General features: G+C 41.8%; 1 protein-coding gene across 7 annotated transcripts in view; it reads left to right on the forward strand.

Moving 5' to 3' along the window:
* TTC17 (tetratricopeptide repeat domain 17) overlaps positions 1-24754 on the forward strand; it is a 126959-nt gene that overhangs the window by 85142 nt on the left and 17063 nt on the right. For 3 of the 7 annotated variants that reach the window (XM_015474885.3, XM_015474886.3, XM_059874669.1), the window contains 5 exons: positions 1867-2126; positions 2650-2803; positions 9336-9456; positions 11531-11711; positions 12633-12716. In XM_015474885.3, coding sequence (XP_015330371.1) covers positions 1867-2126; positions 2650-2803; positions 9336-9456; positions 11531-11711; positions 12633-12716 — 800 coding nt within the window. Of the gene's footprint in view, positions 1-1866; positions 2127-2649; positions 2804-9335; positions 9457-11530; positions 11712-12632; positions 12717-14628; positions 14934-24754 lie in introns of those variants that run through there. The other 4 variants (XM_005216450.5, NM_001205309.2, XM_024975205.2 and 1 more) reach the window with 3 other exon arrangements.

A 24754-nucleotide genomic window follows, 5' to 3' on the forward strand; every position in this document is an offset into this window, starting at 1 on the left:
TGACTCACGTAGCGTATCAGACACTGTGCTAAACACATGACACCTGCCTTTCCATTGCTTGCCTGTCATCTAGGTGGGCAGTACTTGACCACACAACAAATTTCCAGCAGGACAAGGCAAAAGCAGGAACAGCTGATCCCCAAGGAACCCACAGAACAAATTATTCCTGAGTTCCCATTAATTGCTTCTGTAGCTATTTGCGCCTGCTCTGTGCCAGGAGCAGTTGTGGGCATTTGGAATATAGGAACAAACAAGGTAGAAACTAACACTTAGAACTCTTTGTCAACCCCACATGTATACTACTGACTGCATAATTTTGGCAAGTAACCATTCTTATCTAAATATCCTAAAGGAAAAGACTTTGCCAACTCGTTTGACTTTATGCTTGTTTCAGAACATTAATGATAATATTAAGCAACAGAAACTATCATATTGGTTCGGAAAACTTAGTTACTTGAAAGGACAGCAATAGATTTTGTAGTCACTTGTTAACAAATGGAAGAGCCGTACAGCTTTTCAAAGAAAGAAATGACAGAGATTTCTAGTGGTCTCCTCAGCTTGGCAACAGCCCTGCCCACCTTCCCACTTTCTATTCCAGAAGGTGGAATGGGAGACAGAGATGCCATTGGAGAGCTGAGAGTGACACCGCAGACCTTCTGTGAGAAGGCCTCAAAGCTTTAAGTTGTTTTTAGTAATGGGAATCAGCCTGCTTTCTCAGCCTTCTCAGAGGCTGAAACTGCAGTTCTGAGACAGGTTACTCACTGTGGTTATAGGTCTATTGATAACCGCTATGAGATTCCTGACCTTGGCCTTATGAATGCCATGTTCTAAATTACTGAAAAGCCAGATTACCAACTGAAGATTATTGGGGTACTGGCATAACATAGACTATCAATTTGTGAGCCATCAGCCCCGAGCTCTCAGGTTGTCCACTGGGCACATATCATAGAAGGAAGCATTCCTTTTATTTGTCTCTGTACCCTGTATACTTTTTAGAAGGAGTAGAAAGAACTGTCACAGAACACAGTGTACGATTCAGCCATTTATTCAAAATAGCAAAAGTTAAGTCGTAAAGAATTTTTCTTTTTAAAGGAAAGCATTCTGTAAAGAAACTCAGACTAATTTTGCCCTAAGCTTTCTTTCTAGTTAGGCATAGAGGGGAGCTTGTAAGGTTGTGTAACCTACAGTGTATAATAATGGAAACATACTGACTGCTCAGGAGAGAGAATTTTCACTAGGCCATTGCACTGAGAAACATCCGTGGGAGTCTTTACATAAGAAACATTAGCAATATAATAAATATCCTGATAGCCATTTTAGGGGGAAATTACACTAGCAAACTGTTATATCTTATATTAGCCATTAGTGAAAATGAAAGCCTTCATGTGGAATTAGGATAATTTTCCACTAAACAAATCATTGTTCAGTTAAGGTAATTAGGCTGTATGGTCTTAACAACTATATTTCATATGCCATTTGAATAAAGCTTGAAGAATCCTATATATTAAATAATATAATAAACTTCATCTTTACCATCTATGTCTTATATCTAGAGCAAGTTGGTCTTTCCCTTCTCCCCCAAAATACACATAAAATAGCCATCTTCATGCTCACTAGTGACAATCTATCTATAACTGCCTACCATCTAGCTTCTGCCACTGTTCTCAATCCAGTTTTTTGTAAAATCTGGATGAGAAAAATGGTATATTATGAATTCTGAAGATGTTGAATGGTATTTTTATGAAGATGGACTACAGAAGTGCCTCTAAGCAGAACCGAAACTTTTCTCAGAAAGCAAGGTTGGAGTCACTCAAGTACTTGAATGACTGCGTAACTTTAAATAACATGCTTGCACTTGAATTTCAGGTACAGTGGTTGAGGAAAGCAATGGTTCTGATGAGATGGAGAATTCAGATGAAACAAAAATGTCAGAAGAGATATTGGCCTTGGTGGATGAATTTCAACAGGCATGGCCCCTGGAAGGCTTTGGAGGAGCACTGGAGATGAAGGGACGGCGTCTGGACTTGCAGGGCATACGAGTACTGAAGAAAGGCCCCCAGGATGGAATAGCCAGAAGTTCTTGCTATGGAGACTGCAGAAGTGAAGATGATGAAGCGACAGAATGGGTATGAGTTTGCCAACTCAGTCCTTACCAATTTGTAGCCCAGGTCCTTGAGAGTGGGTAGGGGGCAGTGCTCCTAATTTGCCAAGTGTAATCTGTTGGGTGTGTGGCACTCGACTCCGTGCCCTAGTCAGCCTTCACGTGAGAATTGTACTGCTGGAAGCATTTCATGTGCCTTAGGTATTGTTGGCTTTTAGAGGAAATGGGTGTGAAACCACGCTCAGAGCCTGCAGGCTGGGAACAGCCCGGTTCACACATCTTGACTTTTAGTTCCCTCTGTATCCTTTAAGGCTCGGTTATTTTGTTTATTTCACTAAACACTTTTCATCTAGACCTTTAAGAATTAAACTGAAGGAAAGAACTTAACTCTTGCCCAGGACTGGTTGTTATTTTTGTTTTTTAATTGGAGGATAATTGCTTTACAATATTGTGTTAGGACTGGTTATTCTTAAAGCCACCAATACGCACAGCCACAGGCAGACATGAAAATTGATCTCATTTGTCCCTAACATGTTTTCATTTCCCAGATCACATTCCAGGTCAAACGTGTAAAGAAACCCAAAGGAGATCATAAGAAAACTTCTGGGAAAAAGGTAGAATCAAGTCAGACAGAAGATGTACATCGTAACCGAGCAAGCCTGGAGATCACTGGCCCAAAGGTGGCGTCTCCTGGGCCACAAGGTAGGTGGGACGTTCAGCATGCCCGCCTCTTCTTTCCCATTCACTCTTTCAGTTCTCACAAAGGCGTGTGCGTGCCTGCAGGTAGATCACGTGAGAAGGTAATTGAGCCAAGTGAACAGGAAGCCAGTCATTGGTATAAAAAGTTTGTTTTAAACCTTTATTTGGCTTATGTTCTTACCATCTTGAACTTAAATACTCTATTAATGCTTAACTTGACAGCTCAGTTTAATATATTAAAAAACTGTGTTTGAGATCCTTGAGTTCAGACACCAGTTTTGCTATTTAGTTCCTTTGCCTCATTTTTCTTATCTATAAAGTGGGGATAATTGCATCTGTCTTATAGAGTGGTTGTGTGTATTCTATAAGGTTATACATGTAAAGTGCTTTAAATGAACTGAACACATCAGTTCAGTTCAGTCGCTCAGTCGTGTCCAACTCTTTGCGACCCCATGAATCGCAGCACGCCAGGCCTCCCTGTCCATCACCAGCTCCTGGAGTTCACCCAAACTCATGTCCATCCAGTCGGTGATGCCATCCAGCCATCTCATCCTCTGTCGTCCCCTTCTCCTCCTGCCCCCAAGCCCTCCCAGCATCAGTCTTTTCCAATGAGTCAACTCTTCACATGAGGTGGCCAAAGTACTGGAGTTTCAGCTTTAGCATCAGTCCTTCAAAGAAATCCCAGGACTGATCTCCTTCAGAATGGACTGGTTGGATCTCCTTGCAGTCCAGGGGACTCTCAAGAGTCTCCTCCAACACCACAGTTCAAAAGCATCAATTCTTGGGCGCTCAGCTTTCTTCACAGTCCAACTCTCGCATCCATACATGACCACAGGAAAAACCATAGCCTTGACTAGACGGACCTTTGTTGCCAAGTAATGTCTCTGCTTTTGAATATGCTATCTAGGTTGGTCATAACTTTCCTTCCAAGGAGTAAGCGTCTTTTAATTTCATGGGTGCAATCACCATCTGCAGTGATTTTGGAGCCCAAAAAAATAAAGTCTGACACTGTTTCCACTGTTTCCCCATCTATTTCCCATGAAGTGATGGGACCAGATGCCATGATCTTCGTTTTCTGAATGTTGAGTTTTAAGCCCACTTTTTCACTCTCCTCTTTCACTTTCATCAAGAGGCTTTTTAGTTCCTCTTCACTTTCTGCCATAAGGGTGGTGTCATCTGCATATCTGAGGTTATTGATACTTCTCCCGGCAATCTTGATTCCAGCTTGTGTTTCTTCCAGTCCAGCGTTTCTCATGATGTACTCTGCATAGAAGTTAAATACGCAGGGTGACAGTATACAGCCTTGACGTACTCCTTTTTCTATTTGGAACCAGTCTGTTGTTCCATGTCCAGTTCTGACTCTTGCTTCCTGACCTGCATAGAGGTTTCTCAAGAGGCAGGTCAGGTGGTCTGGTATTCCCATCTCTTTCAGAATTTTCCACAGTTTATTGTCATCCACACAGTCAAAGGCTTTGGCATAGTCAATAAAGCAGAAATAGATGTTTTTCTGGAACTCTCTTGCTTTTTTGATGATCCAGCAGATGTTGGCAATTTGATCTCTGGTTCCTCTGCCTTTTCTAAAACCAGCTTGAACATCAGGAAGTTCACGGTTCACGTATTGCTGAAGCCTGGCTTGGAGAATTTTGAGCATTACTTTACTAGCATGTGAGATGAGTGCAATTGTGCGGTAGTTTGAGCATTCTTTGGCATTGCCTTTCTTTGGGATTGGAATGAAAACTGACCTTTTCCAGTCCTGTGGCCACTGCTGAGTTTTCCAAATTTGCTGGCATATTGAGTGCAGCACCTTCATAGCATCATCATCTAAGATTTGAAATAGCTCAACTGGAATTCCATCCCCTCCACTGGCTTTGTCCGTAGTGATGCTTTTTAAGGCCCACTTGACTTCACATTCCAGGATGTCTGGCTCTAGGTGAGTGATCACACCATCAAGATTATCTTGGTCTTGAAGATCTTTTTTGTACGGTTCTGTGTATTCTTGCCACCTCTTTTTAATATCTTCTGCTTCTGTTAGGTCCATGCCATTTCTATCTTTTATCGAGCCCATCTTTGCATGAAATGTTCCCTTGGTATCTGTAATTTTCTTGAAGAGATCTCTAGGTCTTTCCCATAGGAAAGACTGAACACATAGGGCTTGATAAATACTATCCAGTAATTTTTTATGTGTTAGATAGCTCTTTAAGTATTAGATAATATTTTGGAACTACTCCCCAGGAAAAAAAAATACATCAAAATTTGGCGTGTACTTTTAGGGTTCATAGTTATCCCAAAGTCTGTCTTTGGACTCCAGGTTCAGGGCCATTGCCATGAGTCCAGTTGACTTTCTTTTCCAGCAGTGAAACAGTGGTGGTAGAATTTCTTTAAAAAAAAAAAAAGAAAATTCTCCTCTCTATTTTTTTTTCTCCTTTTTTAAAAGGATATTTTCACTGTGTTAGATTTGACAATTCAAGATAACTTCATGAAAATGTGTGTAATTTAAATTGTATTTACCAAAGCTGAAAGCAGAGAACACATAATAAAATATAAGGAATAAGGTAATCTTAGCTAAATCTCAGAATGATCTGTGACTTGACAAAAATACTAAGGACACCAAAAAGGACGTTTTGGCATGACTGGAGTTGAAATATGAAGTCGTTTTACTGTTTAAGGAAGATAGCGTGTGTTAGCAGATTATGGGAGAAAGTGGCACGTACTCTGATAAGTCTGTGCGGTAGCGAGGGAAAAGATACTCAAACTACAAAACACGCCATAGCAGTGAGACTTCCAGTGGTTTAAATAGTAAACGTGATAAATACATTAAAGAGGAAATTTAAATGGGTAGTTATATACTTCGGAGGTGAAAAAGGACTTTCTAAAGCACAGAGAAAAAGAAAAAAGTAATTCTGGCATCAGAAAGCACTACAAAATAGACAAAGAATTGAAACAGTATTTTTTGCAGAATGTTTATATATTTTTACAGAATACATGATAAGCAAAGGATATCAGTGTCATTTAAGGAGCGCCTCCAAATCAATAGAAAAAAATAACAGCATTTCAGTAAAATATGTGCACGGTACATAGGCAGTTCACCAAATACACAAAACACACTCACACACATAAACACACATGGCCGCTTAGCGTGGTAACATGTTTAGCGTCTCGAGCAGACAAGGAAATGCAGACGTAAAATGTAACATGCCAGTTCTGCTTGTCAGACTGTCTTTGTGTAATACACGGCGAGATTTAGTAAAATGAATTTGGGGATAGTTTGACTAGATACGTCAGAAAATTTTTAAATATACCAACAGCTCTACTTCTAGTAATTTACCCTAAATAATCTTATAAGCATATTGAAAAGCAGAGACATTACTTTGCCAACAAAGGTCCATCTAGTCAAGGCTATGGTTTTTCCAGTGGTCATGTATAGATGTGAGAGTTGGACCGTGAAGAAGGCTGAGTGCCCAAGAATTGATGCTTTTGAACTGTGGTGTTGGAGAAGACTCTTGAGAGTCCCTTGGACTGCAAGGAGATCCAACCAGTCCGTTCTGAAGGAGATCAGCCCTGGGATTTCTTTGGAAGGAATGATGCTGAAGCTGAAACTCCAGTACTTTGGCCACCTCATGTGAAGAGTTGACTCATTGGAAAAGACTCTGATGCTGGGAGGGATTGGGGGCAGGAGCAGAAGGGGACGACAGAGGATGAGATGGCTGGATGGCATCACTGACTCGATGGACGTGAGTCTGAGTGAACTCCGGGAGTTGGTGATGGACAGGGAGGCCTGGCGTGCTGCAATTCATGGGGTCGAAAAGAGTCAGACATGACCGTGTGACTGAACAACTGAACTGAATCTTATAAGTGCAACAGATAGACATATAAAGATACTGATCATCACGCTGCTTATCATAATAAAAATCTGAAAAATACCTAAATGATGACAGTTGCCTAAGTAAACTACAGCGTGTTCTTGCCCTGTACTTGCAACCAAGGTGTCTGTAATTTAGTAAGTGAACAAAAGCACTTTATAAAGTAGCATATATTGAAGGTACCTCAATTTTACACTAAAACGTCATAAATGATCATTCCGTTTTTTAAATTTCTTAAAATAAGCCTATATTACTTTTACAAAAACAAACTAAAAATTTCTTGTAAAAGTGAAAATTAAAGCTCAGTATGGTTGAGAGGATAGGAGAGCACTTAGGCAGTTTTAAGTGGATTCAAATAGGTGGGGCTGGGTAGGGCACTGAATATACTTGCAAAGAAGATCATAAAACTATTTACTTTCACTCATGTCCAGAGTTCTAGTGTGGAAGAGGTAAGAGAAGACTGCAGAGGTTCAGTATCCCGGTTTTCAACCAAGTACAGATTTTGTCCACTGCCAAGTGATGAGATTTGTGATAAATCCTGACGTGGTGGTAAAGCAAAGTATTAAACCAGTCCTTTGTGAGCCCATGGGGGAAGAGTCTCAGAGATCATTAAGGGTCGTTGTAGATTTTCTAAGAATTAATAAAACTGATAATGCATAACTGACTTTATTTCCCACTTTGGTGAGGCCTGCTAGACTAGAACACCAGGGAAGTGCCATATACATAACATAATTGGATTTAAGCAAAGCACTTAACAGAGTGTCTTATGACATCCTTGAGAACAGTGTGGCGAGAGATGGGCTTAAAGGCTCCCCAATGCCTGCAGCGTGAAGACCACACTTTCTAGGGTGGTGCACAAGACCATTTACAACCCAGCCTCTGTCTCCCCTTCAGCACCATTCCCTGAACCAATCATGCTCGTTTTACCTCCTTGTTTTTGCGCATGCTCTTCCCTCCACCTAGGAGTCACTGCTGCCACCTCCGTGGTGCTAAGATGTCACTCATCCTTAAACCTCAAACTCCAGTGCCATCTCTTCCTTGGTGCATTCAGGCAGCATCAGCTTCTTTCTCTGTCCAGCTGCTCTCTCTTTCTCCTCTGTCCAGCTGCTCTCTTTCTCCTCTGTCCAGCTGCTCTTTCTTTCTCCTCTGTCCAGCTGCTCTCTGCCCTCACTGTGGCACTTACCCTGTTGTGCTCCAATAATTTGTGTTTACCTTCCTCGCTAGACTGTGAGCTCAAGGGCAGGCCCTTTTATTGTTCCTCTCTGTATCCCTAGTGTCTTAATACAGTTCCCACTCCCATATAATAGCTGCTCAATAAATATGGCATCACTGGCTCAGTGGACATGAGTTTGGGCAAGCTCCAGAGATGGTGAAGGACAGGGAAGCCTGGCGTGTTGCAGTCTGTGGGGCTGCAGAGAGTCAAACATGACTGAGCAACTGGACAACAACAAAATATTTTCCAAGCGAATTTCTTAAACAGAAAGGGAAAATAAGTTGTATTGTGAAATTTATGGTTTAATTCTCTTGGTATTTATTTAAACAGGGTTCATTTGAAACTCTTCCAAACTTTTTTTTTCTCTTTTATTAAAATCTAAATCTAAAGCCCCTGCCTCTCTCTTAAAAGTTTTCTATTGTTGGTAAATTCCTACAGTATAAAAAGAGCTATACATTACCAAAGTTTTCCTTCCTATCCATTCCATTGGAATTTTTCAGAAGAATCCTTCCCAGATAAGACTTAGGTCTGCTCTTTTCTTGGGGGTTTATCTAAGTAAAGAGCCTACACCCAAAAGGTGGTACCTTTGAAGGGTATCAGTAAACAGAGCCTTAAAGGCCCAGGAAAGCTTTAAATAGCATGACTGGTAGCGTGCGCGTTATAGTCGAGCAGACCTGGATCTGAATCGCAGTGCTGCCACCTAGTGGCCGGTGACCCTGGGCAGATCACTTGATTTCCCTTGAGCCTCCATTTTCTCATTCGAGAAACAAGGATTAAAACCTGCCTCCTGAGGTTACAGAGGAAAAGCATTTAGCACAGGACCTGACACACAGCACAGTAAGTGCACTGGAAATAAATAACCTTTCATTGCCATCATCATTCTGCATCGTACTGCTTTCCTTTACAACAGGGGTTCTCCGCCAGGAGTGGCGTTGCCCTCCCAGGGAACACCCGACGGTATCTGGAGACACTGTTGGTGTCATGCCTCAGGGAAGGTCCCGCTCACCTCTGGTGTGTAGAGGCTGGGGATGCTGTGAGACATCCTCTCAGTGTCAGCAGTGCCGGGTTAAGAAACCTGCTTTAGACTCGTAGGCTTCTCCTGACCTAGAGTTGTCTTTATAGAATCAAAGTGTAGAAAGGTGAAATTAAGTTTGGTAAAATGTTAATACTGAAAAGTATTTTAACCCTCATCTCAGTCTTAAATCCAGTGAAGGACTCGTTCATTTTTACTTCATCATCTTATCTTTGAAAACAAGGCTTTCCTCAATGATGACAGTTACTCCCATCGCTGCGAATGACAAAGACTTTTGTTCGTTGTGTAAGTGGTGGAAATTCTAGACTAGAAGGATGACTGGCACCTGCGATACACCACTCTGAGTGAAGTAACCACCGGAGCATAAGGCACTGTATGTGTCTTTGGGTCTTTGCCATTGTGTTGACAGATAATGTACTTTCCTTCCAGGAAAAAAGCGTGACTACCAGAGTCTGGGGTGGCCCAGCCCGGACGAGTGCCTCAAGCTGCGCTGGGTAGAGCTGACAGCCATCGTGAGTACCTGGCTTGCAGTTTCTTCAAAAAACATTGAGTGAGTATCTTAAAGCTCTCCCGCTTTCATGGCATCTGTGTACCAGCGATCCCACTGGGCCCCAGCTGACTTTAGGGATGCCCTTCCTTGTCAGCTGGCTTTAGGGATGCCCTTCTTTGTCAGCAGCTGCCATGGAGTCATCCTTGCTGGGGTTGGTGGTTCAGAGGATGCCTGGAACGGACTCAGCTCGTGGCCCCGACACCGTCTGGGTGCCCTCCTCTCTGTGCCTTCTGCCCTGCGTTCTGTCGATCCAGTCACAGAGGACATAGTTTAAATTAAAGACTGGCTCTCTCCATTAAAGCACAAAACCTCGCTGGCATCATGGGCCTAAAAAGGGAGTCAGAGCAAGTCCACATCTGTGAGCACCTACCAGGACACAAGCAGGCAGGGCCGCCTCTCTGGTAACTGCTTTTTCCTCCCTGAATGCTCATTCTTTGGTTGGCCTCTTTTTATTTTACCTTTTAAGCATTGCAGTTCCCCAAGATTTACCACTAAACCTTATTTTAAAATCATTCCTAGTCAAAGTCCAAAACCTCTGTCACTGATACGTTGACAGTCCCAAATCTGAATCTCCAGACCAGACCTTTCTTCAAATCCCTTGTCTCTCCAGTTGGCCTCTCTGCCTAGCTCTCTCTCCAGTACCTCAAGCTCAGGAAAACTAAACTCACCATTTTCTTGTCCATTCTCCTTTCCCCAAAAAAATCTTTGTTCTGTTTGTTTTCTATTTCTTGTTCTTAGTAAATAGCTCCCAGAAGTGCTTAGGCCCGAACCCTAGGAGTCACCCTCACCCCTCCAGTCCAGCCTGTTACCCGTTCTTGTCACTTTTACCCTTGAGTGTTTTTCAAAACTACTTGCTTTTCTTCATCCCTGTTGCTGCTTTATTCATTCTTGCACCTCCTCAATCCATTCTCTCCATAGTACTCAGAATTGTTCCTCAGAAGTCAAATAATTCTTAAAATGCTCAAACAACTTGTAAATATTGCTGTTTACAGTGGCCCACAGAGCCCTTCGTGATCTGCTCCCCACATGTCTTTCCATCTTCAGCTCTGCTCTCCCTCCTGCGAGGCCTTCACATGTGGTGCTGCTTTTGCCTCTGGTGGTGTTCTCAGCATCTTCTCCCTACCTGCTTAATTCATATTCCTCCTTCTGGTCTTAACATCTTTCCTCCTCAGGAAATCCTTCATGACCTCCCTCCCTCCTCCATCAGCACAGAGGCAATGTGCACCCCTCTAGGAAACTGACACAGCTGTGTTTTATCTTTTATAGCTCATCACATCTGTAATGACTGACTGTCACCAGTGAGCATCGTAACAGTGGGGACTGGGGATGTTTGGTTAATTATTGTAACTCTGATACCTGACATGTGACAGAGTCTGAATCAATAATGAATGAATGTTTACATATTAATATGTGGTCAGCTTTTTTAAGTAGCTAGAAGCAAAATCTGCCAGTGTCAAATCGCCACACCAGTGTGTATGATAGTGTAAAGCATTTGGCCAGTATATAGCAGGAAAAGGACCGCTTTGGAGCCGTGAAGGGACGTGCTTACATCTTATACGTGGGTACAATGAATAGCTGGATCTGGGTAACATTTACGGTCTAAACTTTAGGGGAGCTTTTCCTGTGGGGACAAGTGTGCCTCTGTGCATAGAGGGAAAATGAAAGACAGGAACCACTTCTGGTTATTTATCACTGTCTGTACCCTGGAAAAGAAACCCGAGAAGAAAACCTACCTGGTTTCAAACCTCCCCAGTGAGAAAAAGTGGCAAGCAGCAGTGAGGAAATCAGACACCTTGATGTGTAGAAAGAAGGCAGCTTGAGAAAAGACTGAGTTCAGGACTCAGATCCCAATGCTGCTGCTCTGACCGAGGGCACAGCCTCTACTCATACAGTCAGCAAACAGTCAGTAGAGCACTGGAGTCCTTGTACCTATAAAGTGAGAGGCCGGACTAAGTAGCTCCGGAAATTGCTTCCATTTTGAGATTCTGTGGTTCCAGATAGTTCTATTTATATATCGCAGTTATGGTCAGCTAATGATTAATACTTTGTCCCCACCCACTTTTCTATGGCTAAGGTGGTCCTCTGCATTTTTCAGCATCACGGAACACATAGACTTTGCCACTCCAATACAGCAGCCAGCGATGGAACCTGTTTGCAATGGCAATCTCCCGACGAGCATGCACACCCTGGACCACTTGCAGGGGGTTTCCAACCGAGCCAGCCTACACTACACGGGAGAGAGCCAGTTAACAGAGGTGAGTGCTTGGCTGTATTCAGCCAGTCTGCAGTTTTTGCCGTACAGTTATGATGCAGCTGATAGCGAAAGCGCAAGTGGCCAGGCCAGGTTTTTTTGCCTTTTTCAGATGGCTGTTGTCTAGATGGCTTTAGGAAAAGCCTGATTTCTTTCAGGCCCTGTGACCGAACATATGGTTTTTTTATGACCAGAAAATGATAATTCTGATTCATTCCTCCAGATGGGTAGCATTCTGCTTGTCACTGGACAGAGGCTCTTTGTGAGAAATATTTGGGACAGTTAATGCTCCTGTTGACATTCTTAAGAAGGGAGGGAAAGAGGGCAGACCCAGCGTATATCTAGCAAAGAGTGTACGTAGAAGAATAATCAGAAAACATGCCACAAATATCCAGCAGTAGAGGATGCGTTCAGTAAGTGTTGGTGTAGATATAAGCTGGTGTACAATAAGAGCCATTAAGAAAGATGCATGAGAAGTATATTTATTGACATGAAAGCTGTTGACTATATTGTGTGAAAATGGAGGTGATAGTTTGCAGTGTGATCGCATAGTATACGGTCTGTGAGAGTAATGATACACGTGTACATAGAAAAATACCTGAAAGATACATAAGCGATCCTGGCAGTGGTTGTGTCTGGGTGATAGAGTTACAAGCGCTTTTTGTTTTCTTTCTGTACTCTGCTTCTTGTAATGCTGTAACGGATGTGTTCTACTTGCCTGTAACCTGTGTTAAGCGAGAGAGGGAGAGGGGATGGTGATGGCCTTCAGTGTGTCTTCCACACTATGCCTTACCAACAGGACCACAGCAGGCGCCCCCAGATACAGCCTGCACCCACGGCACAGTGCCCAGCTGGGCGTCCGCAGCGTCGTCAGACCTCCCCTCACCGTCATTCCTCTAACCTGTCATCTCCCTCCCTGAACCAGGTGTTGCAGAATCTTGGCAAAGACCAATATCCACAACAGTCACTTGAACAAATTGGCACCCGAATTGCCAAAGTTTTGGAAAAGGTAAGTCACTCTGTAGGAAAGCTGTAAACCATTATCCACTTTCTAACTTTTCCAGATCATTTGCCATTAAGTGGCCCTAACCTCTTCGGTTAGTTATTTAGCACTTGGTAACTAAAAGGATGACATGAAGTAACCCCACACAGAAGAATATTCTAATCATTTTTCTGTGACTTTTTCCATTACGTGGTTACTATTCTTTTTTGCTGCTCTGTTTACTTTCTGTGCTTAAATTTATGTGGTCAGTTTTCTCGTTTTTAGTCTACCATGGATAGATTCAGGTGATGCTACTAAGAACTTTGGAATCCAGGTGTGAGAAATAAGTCAAAGGTTCATCTTCTGGTGAATAAAGAATATTTGGTAGTTTGGATGGTGGGTGGGAACCATATCTTGAAGTATCTTTTTTCTGAAGTCATGAAACAGAATATTTGCAAAACTTTGTTTTCTTACTTTATGGGTAAGAATCTATCCACTTATTATATGATATTGAAGAGGTGATATAACAGTGATTAAGAGAGTCTACCCAGCTTCCAGTATGGCCGTGGCAGTATGGTAGGGAAGGGTAATCACGTCAGTTTAAAGGGGGGGAAGTGCACACAGCCATCACTGTTCCATGCAGTTCTGAAATTCACATGGCCAGTTGTCACCAGTTCCCCCAGTTCCAGGGTAGGAAATACGCCTTGATTAGGGCCTGTTTTGGTTCCCTGGGGGTGGTTTCCTATTCTCATTCTCAGCTCTCCTCTAGAGGCTGCCTTTCCTTTTCCTTAGAAGTGTCCTGTATTTGCAGCTGAAGAGCTTCCTCAGCCTGCTGCCTTGGCACAACTTTGTAAAACTTTGTGGACTTTCAGATTACAAGCCATTCCAGGAGGCAAAAGTCACGCCCACAGATCTCTTCAATAAGGCCCCTCTCTGCTTCAAACCGGAGAAGGCAATGGCACCCCACTCCAGTACTCTTGCCTGGAAAATCCTATGGATGGAGGGGCCTGGTAGGCTGCAGTCCATAGGGTCGCTGAGAGTCAGACACGACTGACTTCACTTTCACTTTTCACTTTCATGCATTGGAGAAGGAAATGGCAACCCACTCCAGTGTTCTTGCCTGGAGATTCCCAGGGACGGGGGAGCCTGGTGGGCTGCCGTCCATGGGGTCACACAGAGTCAGACACGACTGAAGTGACTTAGCAGCAGCTGCTTCAAACATGAGTCCAGGACAATACCTTTAAGATTCTTAGATGCCTTTTGTCTGACAGTCTGCAAGACTTAACTCAACACGCAGATCTTCCTGAGGTGTTAGTAACACAGGGTCCTACTGCTGTGTTTTTGATGTGATCTTGATCCTGAGGCCATAGTTTTACTGGTAGCATCTGGATTTGCCTTTTTTTTTTTTTTGTCAAAACCTTGTGCTGACCGGAGAAGCTAGTAACTGAGATGAGAAAGTTTCATTTTCTAACCCTGCAAGTCCCAGTTTGGAAGCATTTTCTCTAAATTCTGCTTGGAAACTGTGCAGTTCCTTGTTTAGTTCTCCTCTTTTAATGCTTTACTATGGGTGATGTTTAAAAAACCATTCGTCACTTTCCGCATTCTTCCTCAAAGCCTCCCTAGCCAGATCCGCAACATCATTAGGTATTTTCCTATACTCCACATAGAACCTCCCTGTTGGTTTTGCCAGTAGATGATGCCTCTCCTCCAGCCTGCCGGAGCAGTTTCCTCAGTGCTCTTCCAGCCTTCATTAATGGTCTTGTTGCTGTTCCTTCAGCAATATCCTGAACCCATTTCCCAGAGTACTGTCAGCATGCTCTAAGTTTCTGTTATGGCAGCAGTCTGTTCTTGATACCAGATATTGTTTTCAGTTACCTTTTTTGCTTAATAAATTAGACCAGAATTGAGTGGCTTAAAACAAAACTATTATTTGCTCAAGACCCTACAACCTGAGCTGGACTTCCTTCTGATCTGACTTGGAATCATCCATGCAACTACAGACATACGGAGTTTCAACTGGGGCTGGCCACCAAAGAATCTGGAGTGATTGGAATAGATGAGACACAGCTATATATTGTCTCTCTCCAAGCAGACGCTCCAGCAGAGAAGCTGGACCTTTTTACCTGTTGTCTCAGGGCTCCAAGAGACTGAGAGCAAAAGCATCCAGGCCTTTCAGAATCCATGCAGAGAGCTGGAACAGCAGCGCCTTTACGAGTGCCATCCGTCAAAGCAAGTCCCAGGGCAAAGGAGATATCCTTCACCTGCTGGTAGCGCAAAGACTACAGCCCATCTTTAACGGTGGATCTTTAATCCACCACAGTGCCTTTCAAAAGGAGCAGCAATAAAACCGACAGCTTCTCAGTGGAAATGATAAAAACTAGAAGCCATTGCAATGACATCTTTAAGGTACTAAAAAAGAAAACTGCAAACCTAGAATTCTTTTCCAGCAAAAATATTCTTTAGAAATTAAAATGAAATAGATAGGTGTTCAATAAAAATTCAGAGACCTTGGCACCAGTAGGCTTGCACTGAAATAAAAATTAAAGGGAGTTCAGAAAAATGATCCCAGACAGAAATATGGACATGCCAGAAGGAGAGAAGGACACTGGAAAGAAAATATAAATGAAGACTAATTGTACAAAATGATAACTGCACTGCTCTGAGGAGCTTCACCTTTATATATAACTAAAATTCGTGGTAACATAAACGATGGCAGAAAAATAAATGGAGTTTAAAAGTTCTAAGTTTTAATTGGTATCGGCCAAGTCATAAAAGAAAGTTTGCATTGGACTGTAATAAGAATGTGTGTTTTAAGTTCCAGGCTAACGACTAAAAATGGTTCTAAAGTGTAATTCAGTGGAAGGAGAATGAAATAATGTAAAACATTTGATTAATCCAAAGAAAATTAAGAAAGGTAAAAAGTACATAAAAATAGACCACAGATAGTAAAATAGTAGATAAGTATATCATTAGTTCACTTCAGAAAAGATTTATAATTAAAGCATTTTGTATGGAATGGATTTTTTTAAATCCAACTATATGCTGCTTATAAGAGAAACTCTTCAAATATTAGGACACAGGTTGAAAATACGAAGATGAAGAATACATCATACAAACAATAGAAAAGGACAGCAGATACAGCTGTACTCTTATTTTTAAAACAAAAGCTTGAAGCAAGAAACAGAGAAGGGCTAAAATGAGGGGGAAAATTGATAATTTGAGATGATATGGAGCAACCAGAACTCTGATACATTGCTAGTGAGAATATAAAATAGTAGTTATTTGGAAGACAGTCAGATAGCTTATTAAAAAGCTAGGCATATATGATCCAGTATTTTACTGCTTGGTACTTAATCAAAAGTGAAAGTGTTAGTCACTCAGTCATGTCTGACTCTTTGCAAGTCCATGCTCCTCTGATTCTCCAGGCAGGAATACTGGAAGGAGTAGCCATTCCATTATCCAGGGGATCTTCCTGACCCAGAGATTGAACCCGGGTCTCCTGCACTGCAGGCGTATTCTTTACTGTCTGAGCCACCAGAGAAATCCCATGAAAACTATGTCCACAAAATACTTGTTAAAAAATGTTCACAGCAGATTTATTTATAACAGCCAAAAACCTGGAAACAGATACCCATCAATAGGAGAATAGATAATCAGGGTTATATTTATACAGTGGATACTATTCTACAAGAAAGATCCTGCATCCATATTGATGAATCTCAGAAATATTGTGCTATTAAGTCACTGGACACAAAAAAATGTATAGTGTATGATCCCAACTATACGAAATCCTAGAACAGGCAAAATTAACCTCTGGTCGTAGAAATCAGAAGAGTGAATTGCTTTGTCAGGGGAAGGGGTTGATTGGGAAGCAGCTTGAAAGGACTTTCTGGACTATTGAATGTTTTCTGTGTTTTTAAGTAATAGTCAAAACTGAATGTTATACCTAAGGTCTGAGCATTTCTATTTATATTATACCTTGATTTTTTTAAATGAAGTTTAGATAAAGGTTTTAGACCACCAGAAACTGAAAGATACATGTAATCAACAGACTTGCATTAAAAATCCTGAAGGGATTTTTTTCAGGCAGAAGGAAAACTATTCCAGGTAGAAACTCAGAAAAAAAAACAGAAAAAAGCAAAGAAAACAACAAGAGTAAATATTAAGGTATATGTAAATAAGTATGTTGATACAAAATAATAACAGTAATGTCTTCTGAGGTTACAGTTCATAGCAACAGCAGTACGAAAGGCAGAGAGGAATTACACTGACCGCTGTAGATGGTCTTAGATCCAGTTAGACACTTCATACTCATGTAATTGGCCTCACTTGGCGTGGGCTTCACTCAGAAGGATAAGGGGCCAGGGCACCACAGCAGCAGCAGGCTCGTGCCTCCAGAATAGGCATGCACCTAGGCCAGGGCCATTCTCTGCCCACCCTTCTTTCCTGCCAAGTGACTCTTCAGGTGCAAGGGAACAAGTCAAATGGTTAAAAGTGAGGCCTGCCCTGACTTAAATGCTCTGGGCTCCATATGAGAACCAGTATCTTTTGTAACAGCCCCACATGCACGGAGCAGTAGAAAGGGACATGTTACCCACAAGAGCCGTGGTGCCTAGAGGCTCCCAGCTGTGGCTTCCCACCAGGTGCTTGGAGTTGTTCCCCGTCTTTTTCTTTTTTCTAATGGAAAAGTATCTATAGGCTATACATTTTACCAATTACACTGAAGTACAATTTTAAAATTTTATAATTATAAAATTTTAGCAGTAGACTTGCAGTGAAACATGTCACAAGTGGTTAAGATAATTCATAATTCTCGGTGACGACTTCACTTGAGAATTTTCTTACCATCCTAAACATTGAGGGCAACAGTATGGTTAGAAGTAAAACAATAACTTTCAGTGTTGATAGAGAGACACACATTTGGTAGACAGTTCTTTTGGTGGGATTGATCGCACAGGCCCAGCTGGTTGGGTCAGCTGCCTCCCATTGCTGTTGTCCTCTCATCCTAGTGTGGGTCTGCGTTTGGGGTCAGCAGTCCTTACTCTAGACCAGTTCAGAGCAGAGACTCTTCTTAGGTGAGAAAGATGGATTCAAGAGACGAGTCGCTTTAGTTTCACTGTGCATGAGCTAGTTAAGAGCATCTGGTAATGGTCCTTTTATCTGGGATAGACACAGCCCTTTAAATGATGCCTTTCCCAGTATGCAGAATCTGGCTGAAGGTCATGGGGCGTTTGACCTTCATCCAAAGATTAGAACCTTGTGATAAGCTGATAAGGCTGTTGGGAACGTGCACGCGTATGCATGTGCAGTCACTCAGTTGTGTCCGACTCTTTGTGACCTGTGGACTGTAACCCACCAGGCTCCTTTGTCCATGGGATTTCCCAGGCAAGAATACTGGAGTGGGTTGCCATTTCTGCCTCCAGTTTTTTCCAGTCTCACCAGTCCAGTTACGGTTTACCAAGGTCATTTTTACTGTAAGCTGTCTTGCCTGGTGACAGCTAACGTTTCTCCTTTATTAGGTCTTCAGAGAAATGGGGCTAGAAGGTAAATCCAACATGAGATTTCATTATAGGCTCACAGACCAACCATGACCTTATTAGCTTTTTAGCACAGTAGATCTCAGACTTTAGGGTACACTGCAGTCACCTGGAGGACTTGTTAAGACATATTGCTAGGCTTCTATGACTTCACTTACTGATTTAGTAAGTCTAGGGTTGGGCTTGATAATTTACATTTCTTATAAGTTCCCAGGTGACTCTGGGTGATGTTGCTGATCTGAGGATCACACCTAGAAAATGGCAGTGATAACAAAGCAAAAGCACGCTTTTCCCATTTACCTTTCACAAAAGAACAAGGATCGCCATATCCTCTCTGCTTCAGGTTTTAAAATACTTAGTCATTGTCCTTTATTATTTCTTGAAAAGCCCATCTGTAGTTGTCTCTTTAGAGAGTTTTTAGTTTGCATTACCATAATTGTCAGTAAATATCAGCAGATGACACTGGTCAGACTCCATTTTAGGGTTCACTTGCAGACCCCTCAAAAAGCTGCCCAGCTTGCAGCCGAGGTTACTCTCGCGTGGTGGCCTCCGTCGAGGTCTCGCCTGCGGTGCCAGACGCACAGCACGCTGCCGCCATTGCCGTTGCGGTCTGTTTGTTTGCCAGGTTGCCACGCCGTCCTGTTTGACCTTGTGGGCTAGTGCAGAGGTAGTTCTCCCGTTTTTGTCCCCAGTTCTTTAGGTGGTGGCTTGTGAGCACTACTTTGTGCTGGTTGGATCCCCAGCCAGCCCAACTTGGGTCAGAGCCAAGCTGCTCCACCCCTTGTCTGATCCAGACCTAGTCACACACACGGAGTCCTGAGTACCTGTGCTTGTCTCCTGCCCACCCCTTGTCAGGCATCAATGCCGCCTTTGGCTCAAATGCATCAGCTACACCACAGGAATATGATTCTTGCCAGTCAGCCCATTTTCAGCCAGGTTTCTGGTCAGCTCCCATTTCATGGAAACTGGGATGTTTTCTCTTACCATAAGTTTGTCTGCAGCTTTCATCCATTCCTACAAGGGGAAGATTTATCCCGTCACACAGTGTTGAGCCTTTGCCATCAGTCTCTGAGAAAGTCAGCCCCCACTGAGGCTTCAGTCTTCCCAGCATCTCCCTCCCGTTCCATTTGTTTCATGGTGCTTTGGCCGTTGAACCAAGGATATGAAAGTCTGTTTCATTGATGCTACCTCTCTGCAATGCACCCTGCCTCTTGTTTGAAGCCCAGCTCAACAGATACTTCATAGTTTGCACAACCCAGTAGAGCAGTAGTTGTCTTGCTTTCACTCTGGAGAATACAGAACACATAGCAAGCCAGCAGGGCAGCTTTTCATGTATTTCTCCAAGAGTTCCCATAGCTCTCTGACAGCAGTCCTGGGGACTGTTCTCTACTCCAACCCCTGAGTTGACAGCTCAGGGATAAGGGATCAGGACCACATGGGCGAGTGTGGGAACCATCCTAGCCTGGAAGTCTCAAGTTCCATGTAAGAACCAATGCCTCTTGTAACAGTCCTGTGGCCTAGAGTCCAAGAGTTCTAACTAGGGACAGGAAATGTCACACAGGGGAAGACTCAGAGCTGGGTCTTTCTACCAGGTCATCGCAGTCCACTGGCAGTTCAGAGTCAGGTCATCTTTACCATAAGCAGTGTTGCCTAGTAACATGGGTGACATTCTGCCTTTATTAAGTTTCCAGGGGTACACAGCTGAAAACACAAGATTCATTTCCCATGAATACACATGGACAAAATATTAGGGTTTAGCATTACAGGAAAGTAATAAAATTGAAGCAATAATTTATATTTTTAGTCTGTAATAAATCAAATATGCATGTTGTACTTTTAGCTAATCACTAAAAGAACAGTTAAAGAATGTATAATTAAGGGAAAATGGAATAAAAAACATTTGATTAATTCATAAAGGAGGCAAGGAAGACAAAGGAATATAAAACAGGTGGGTGAAATAGAATGCAAATAGTAAGGTGATAGCAATAAACCCAGTTTATCAGTGATCACAGTAAATAATACAAAAGGATTACATACCTCAATTAGAGTGCTCATCTCACACTAGGTTAAAATGTTGAACCCAATTATATGCTGTTTGCAGATAACACACCTGTAATAAGATACAAAACAGCTGAAATTAAACAGATGGAAAAAAGATAACATCAAATAAATACTCATCAAAAGAAAGCTGTTGTAACTATGCTAATAACAGACAATGTAGAATTTAAGGCAGGAAGCGTTACTCTATAGATAAAGACAATTCATAATGATAAAGTGGTCAGTCCACCAGAATATTGAAAATTGTGTATCTATACAGAACCAGTGTCATAGTTTCACATGATATAGACAGACATTAAACATCGACAGATGTAAAGGGAGCAATGAATCCATGATCAAAATAAACTTTAACATACCTCTTAATAGGTGACAGCACTAAGCAGACAAAAAATATGATATAGAACATCTTGCGACTATACATACTTGACATAACTGATATTTCTATCATGCCACATTCAACTGTGACAAAATTCCTATTTTAAAAATTTATGTGGAACATTTACCATACTGATCACAAGCTGAATCATAAATTAAGCCTCAGTTAAATATTAAACCATTGAAATAATTTAGAGTTTATTTTCCAACCATAATGGAATTAACCTAGAGAAAAAGATCAGAAAAAAAAATAAGGATAGAAAATTCCCAGTGATTTTGGTGAGATTAATACTGTACCTCTCCCTGGTGGCTCAAGATGGTGAAGAATCTGCTGGCAGTGCAGGAAACTCAGGTTCAATCCCTGGGTCAAGAAGATCCCCCTGGAGAAGGGAATGGCTACCCGATCCAGTATTCTTGCTTAAAGAATTCCATGGACAGAGGAGCCTGTTGGGCTGCAGTCCACGGGGTCACAAAGAATTGGTCACGACTGAGCAACTAACACTTTCACTTTCTGAATAACTCACAATTTGGTGAAGAAAGCAAAATTAGAAAATATTTTTAAATGAATGACAATAAAGATTTTGTATATCAAAACTTGTGGGATGTAGCTAAAGCAATGCTTGAGGCAAGTTTGTAGCCGTACAAACTAATGGATATATTAACTTTAAAAAAACAGGCTGAAGTTAGTGATCTATGCTTCTATCCCAAAAAGCTAGAAAAAGAACAAAATTAGACTGAGATATTTCTTGCCTCTGTTTGGCAAAAATTCAGAAGTTTGCTAGGATACCCTTGGTGCGACCTTGGGGAAACTGGCACTGTCATACACGGTTGGGAGAAATGCAAAATAGAATAACCTGAAAGGAAATAGATGCCTAGCAAATTATTTATCTAGCAGGATTATGCATTCATTACCCATTCATCCAGCAGTCCTACTTTTAGGAATATTTCCTAAAAATACAATGGCAAAAAAATTATCTGACAAAAATACCTATGCGTAAGACTGTTGATTGTAGCCTGACTTGTATTAGTGAGCAAAAAACAATCCAAATGCCCAGTAGTAGGGAGTTGACTGAATAAACAGTCCACTATGGTTGTTCACTGTGTGTGAAATCCACACAGTGGAGGCTTCTGCAGCTGTCAAAATGAATGACAATCTCTATAAACTTATATTAAATAATCTCCAGAATACAGCAAGTGAAAAAAAGAACAATAGAAAAAAACTATACCTCAGATTACTGCTTATATCTTTTTAAAATAGCAAGTTGTAGGGAGGGAGAATATTTGTAAAAAGAAACGTATTTTCAAATGAAAAGACTAACTTTGAAAAAAAAATTTTAAATGCTGTCCCATGGAAGAAAGATAGAAATAGGATAGAAAAGACAGGAAACAAAGCTAGCTTTCCTTGAATCAACGTTTTTTTACTTTGAAACCAAATATTTTGCATAATTACAAAAATTTTTAAATAAGGTAATTCCTAATTAAAAGTAAAATTAAGCATAACTATGCAGTCCATTGGTAGTAGAACCACATCAAGAGGAGCTATTCCAAGTGACTTTAAAACACAGTTATTTGGGTGTGCATCCCTAATGAAATTTACCCTAAGAACAAAGGAAAACCTTATACTGTTTTCAGTAGTACTGTTGCTAATAATATTAATGTTATTCTTTTGGGATTATAGCTGTATGTACTGCAAAGTAAATGAGTAATTTTGTTGGTGACTTGGAAACTGGAATTTTGAGTATGGGTGAAAGAACATAGAGATGTGAGAACAATGACGTAAACATCTTTAGTCTTAAACTGAAAGTGTCAGTAAGAAGTCCTGATATACTTAATTGATATATTTACACATATGCTGGCTTTATTTTGCTGAAAGACTAGAATCTGTGACTAGCCCAGTATTAGTAAGCACCCTCAGTACCCAGATTGTGGTCTTTAGATACTTTTCCTCTTTAAAACAAAGTCTATAATAAAGACAAAGAAGGGCATTATGTAATGATAAAGAGATCAATACAAGAAGAGGATATAATATTCACAAACATAAATGCACTCAATACAGGAACACTTAAATATATAAAGCAAATATTAGAAGACCTAAAGATTGACATGGTTTTTCCTGTGGTCATGTATGGATATGAGAGTTGGACTGTGAAGAAGTCTGAGCGCTGAAGAATCGATGCTTTTGAACTGTGGTGTTGGAGAAGACTCTTGAGAGTCCCTTGGACTGCAGGGAGATCCAACCAGTCCATTCTGAAGGAGATCAGCCCTGGGATTTCTTTGGAAGAAATGATGCTAAAGCTGAAACTCCAGTACTTTGGCCACCTCATATGAAGAGTTGACTCACTGGAAAAGACCCTGATGCTGGGAGGGATTGGGGGCAGGAGGAGAAGGGGACGACAGAGGATGAGATGGCTGGATGGCATCACTGACTCGATGGACGTGAGTCTGAGTGAACTCCGGGAGTTGGTGAGGGACAGGGAGGCCTGGCGTGCTGCGATTCATGGGGTCGCAAAGAGTCGAACACGACTGAGCGACTGAACTGAACTGAACTGAAAGACTGACAGTAATACAATAATAATGGGGACTTTAATACCCCACTTACATCAGTGGACAAATTAATCATCCAGACAGAAAATCCATAAGGAAACAGTGGCCTCAAATGACATTAGACCACTTGGCTTTAATAGGTATCTATAGAACATTCCAGGCTTCCCTGGTGGCTTAGATGGAAAAGAATCTGCCTGAATTGCAGGAGACCCAGGTTCAATCCCTGGATCGAGAAAATCCTCTGGAGAAGGAAATGGCTACCCACTCCAGTATTCTTGCCTGGAGAATTCCATGGACAGAGGGGCCTGATGGTCTCCGGCCTGTGGGGTTGCAAGAGTTGGACACAACTGAGCAACACACACACACACACACACACACACATTCCATCCCCACACAGCAGAATCCACACTGTTTTCAGGTGCACATGGACTGCTGTCCCGAATGGACCACATGCTAGGACACAAAACTAGGCCCAGGAAATTTAGGAGCATAGAAATTATATCAAGCATCTTATCTGACCACAACAGTATGAAAACTAGAGATCAGTTACAAAAGAAAAATGGGAAAAACAGAAACATGGAGACTTAACAGCAGGATACTTAAAAACCAACAGGTCAATGAAGAAATCAAAGAGGAGATCAGAAAATACGTTGAGACAAATGAAAATAAACAACTTTCCAAAGTCTTTGGGACACAACAATAACAGTCACAAGAGGGAATTTTGTAGCAATGCAGGCATACCTCAAGAAACAAAGAAAATCTAAAACAACATAACCTACCATCTAAAGGAATTAGCAAAAGAAACAGGGCTTCCCTGGTGGCTCAGTGATAAAGAATCTTCCTGCAATGCAGGAGACACAGGTTCCACCCCTGGGTCAGGAAGATCCCCTGGAGAAGGATATGGCCAACCTACTCCAGCATTCTTGCCTGGGAAAGAAAAAGAAAAACAGAGCCAGTTGAGCTATTTCAAATCCTGAACGATGATGCTATGAAAGTGCTGCACTCAATATGCCAGCAAATTTGGAAAACTCAGCAGTGGCCACAGGACTGGAAAAGGTCAGTTTTCATTCCAATCCCAAAGAAAGGCAATGCCAAAGAATGCTCAAACTACCGCACAATTGCACTCATCTCACACGCTAGTAAAGTAATGCTCAAAATTCCCCAAGCCAGGGTTCAGCAATATGTGAACCGTGAACTTACTCATGTTCAAGCTGGTTTTAGAAAAGGCAGAGGAACCAGAGAGCAAATATCCAACATCCGCTGGATCATGGAAAAAGCAAGAGAGTTCCAGAAAAACATCGATTTCTGCTTTATTGACTATGCCAAAGCCTTTGACTGTGTGGATCACAATAAACTGTGGAAAATTCTGAAAGAGATGGGAATACCAGACCACCTGACCTGCCTCTTGAGAAACCTGTATGCAGGTCAGGAAACAACAGTTAGAAGTGGACATGGAACAACAGACTGGTTCCAAATAGAAAAAGGAGTACGTCAAGGCTGTATATTGTCACCCTGCTTATTTAACTTATATGCAGAGTACATCATGAGAAA

The sequence above is a fragment of the Bos taurus genome, chromosome 15 (genome assembly GCF_002263795.3).
Source record: "Bos taurus isolate L1 Dominette 01449 registration number 42190680 breed Hereford chromosome 15, ARS-UCD2.0, whole genome shotgun sequence".
Taxonomy (NCBI): Eukaryota; Metazoa; Chordata; class Mammalia; order Artiodactyla; family Bovidae; genus Bos; species Bos taurus.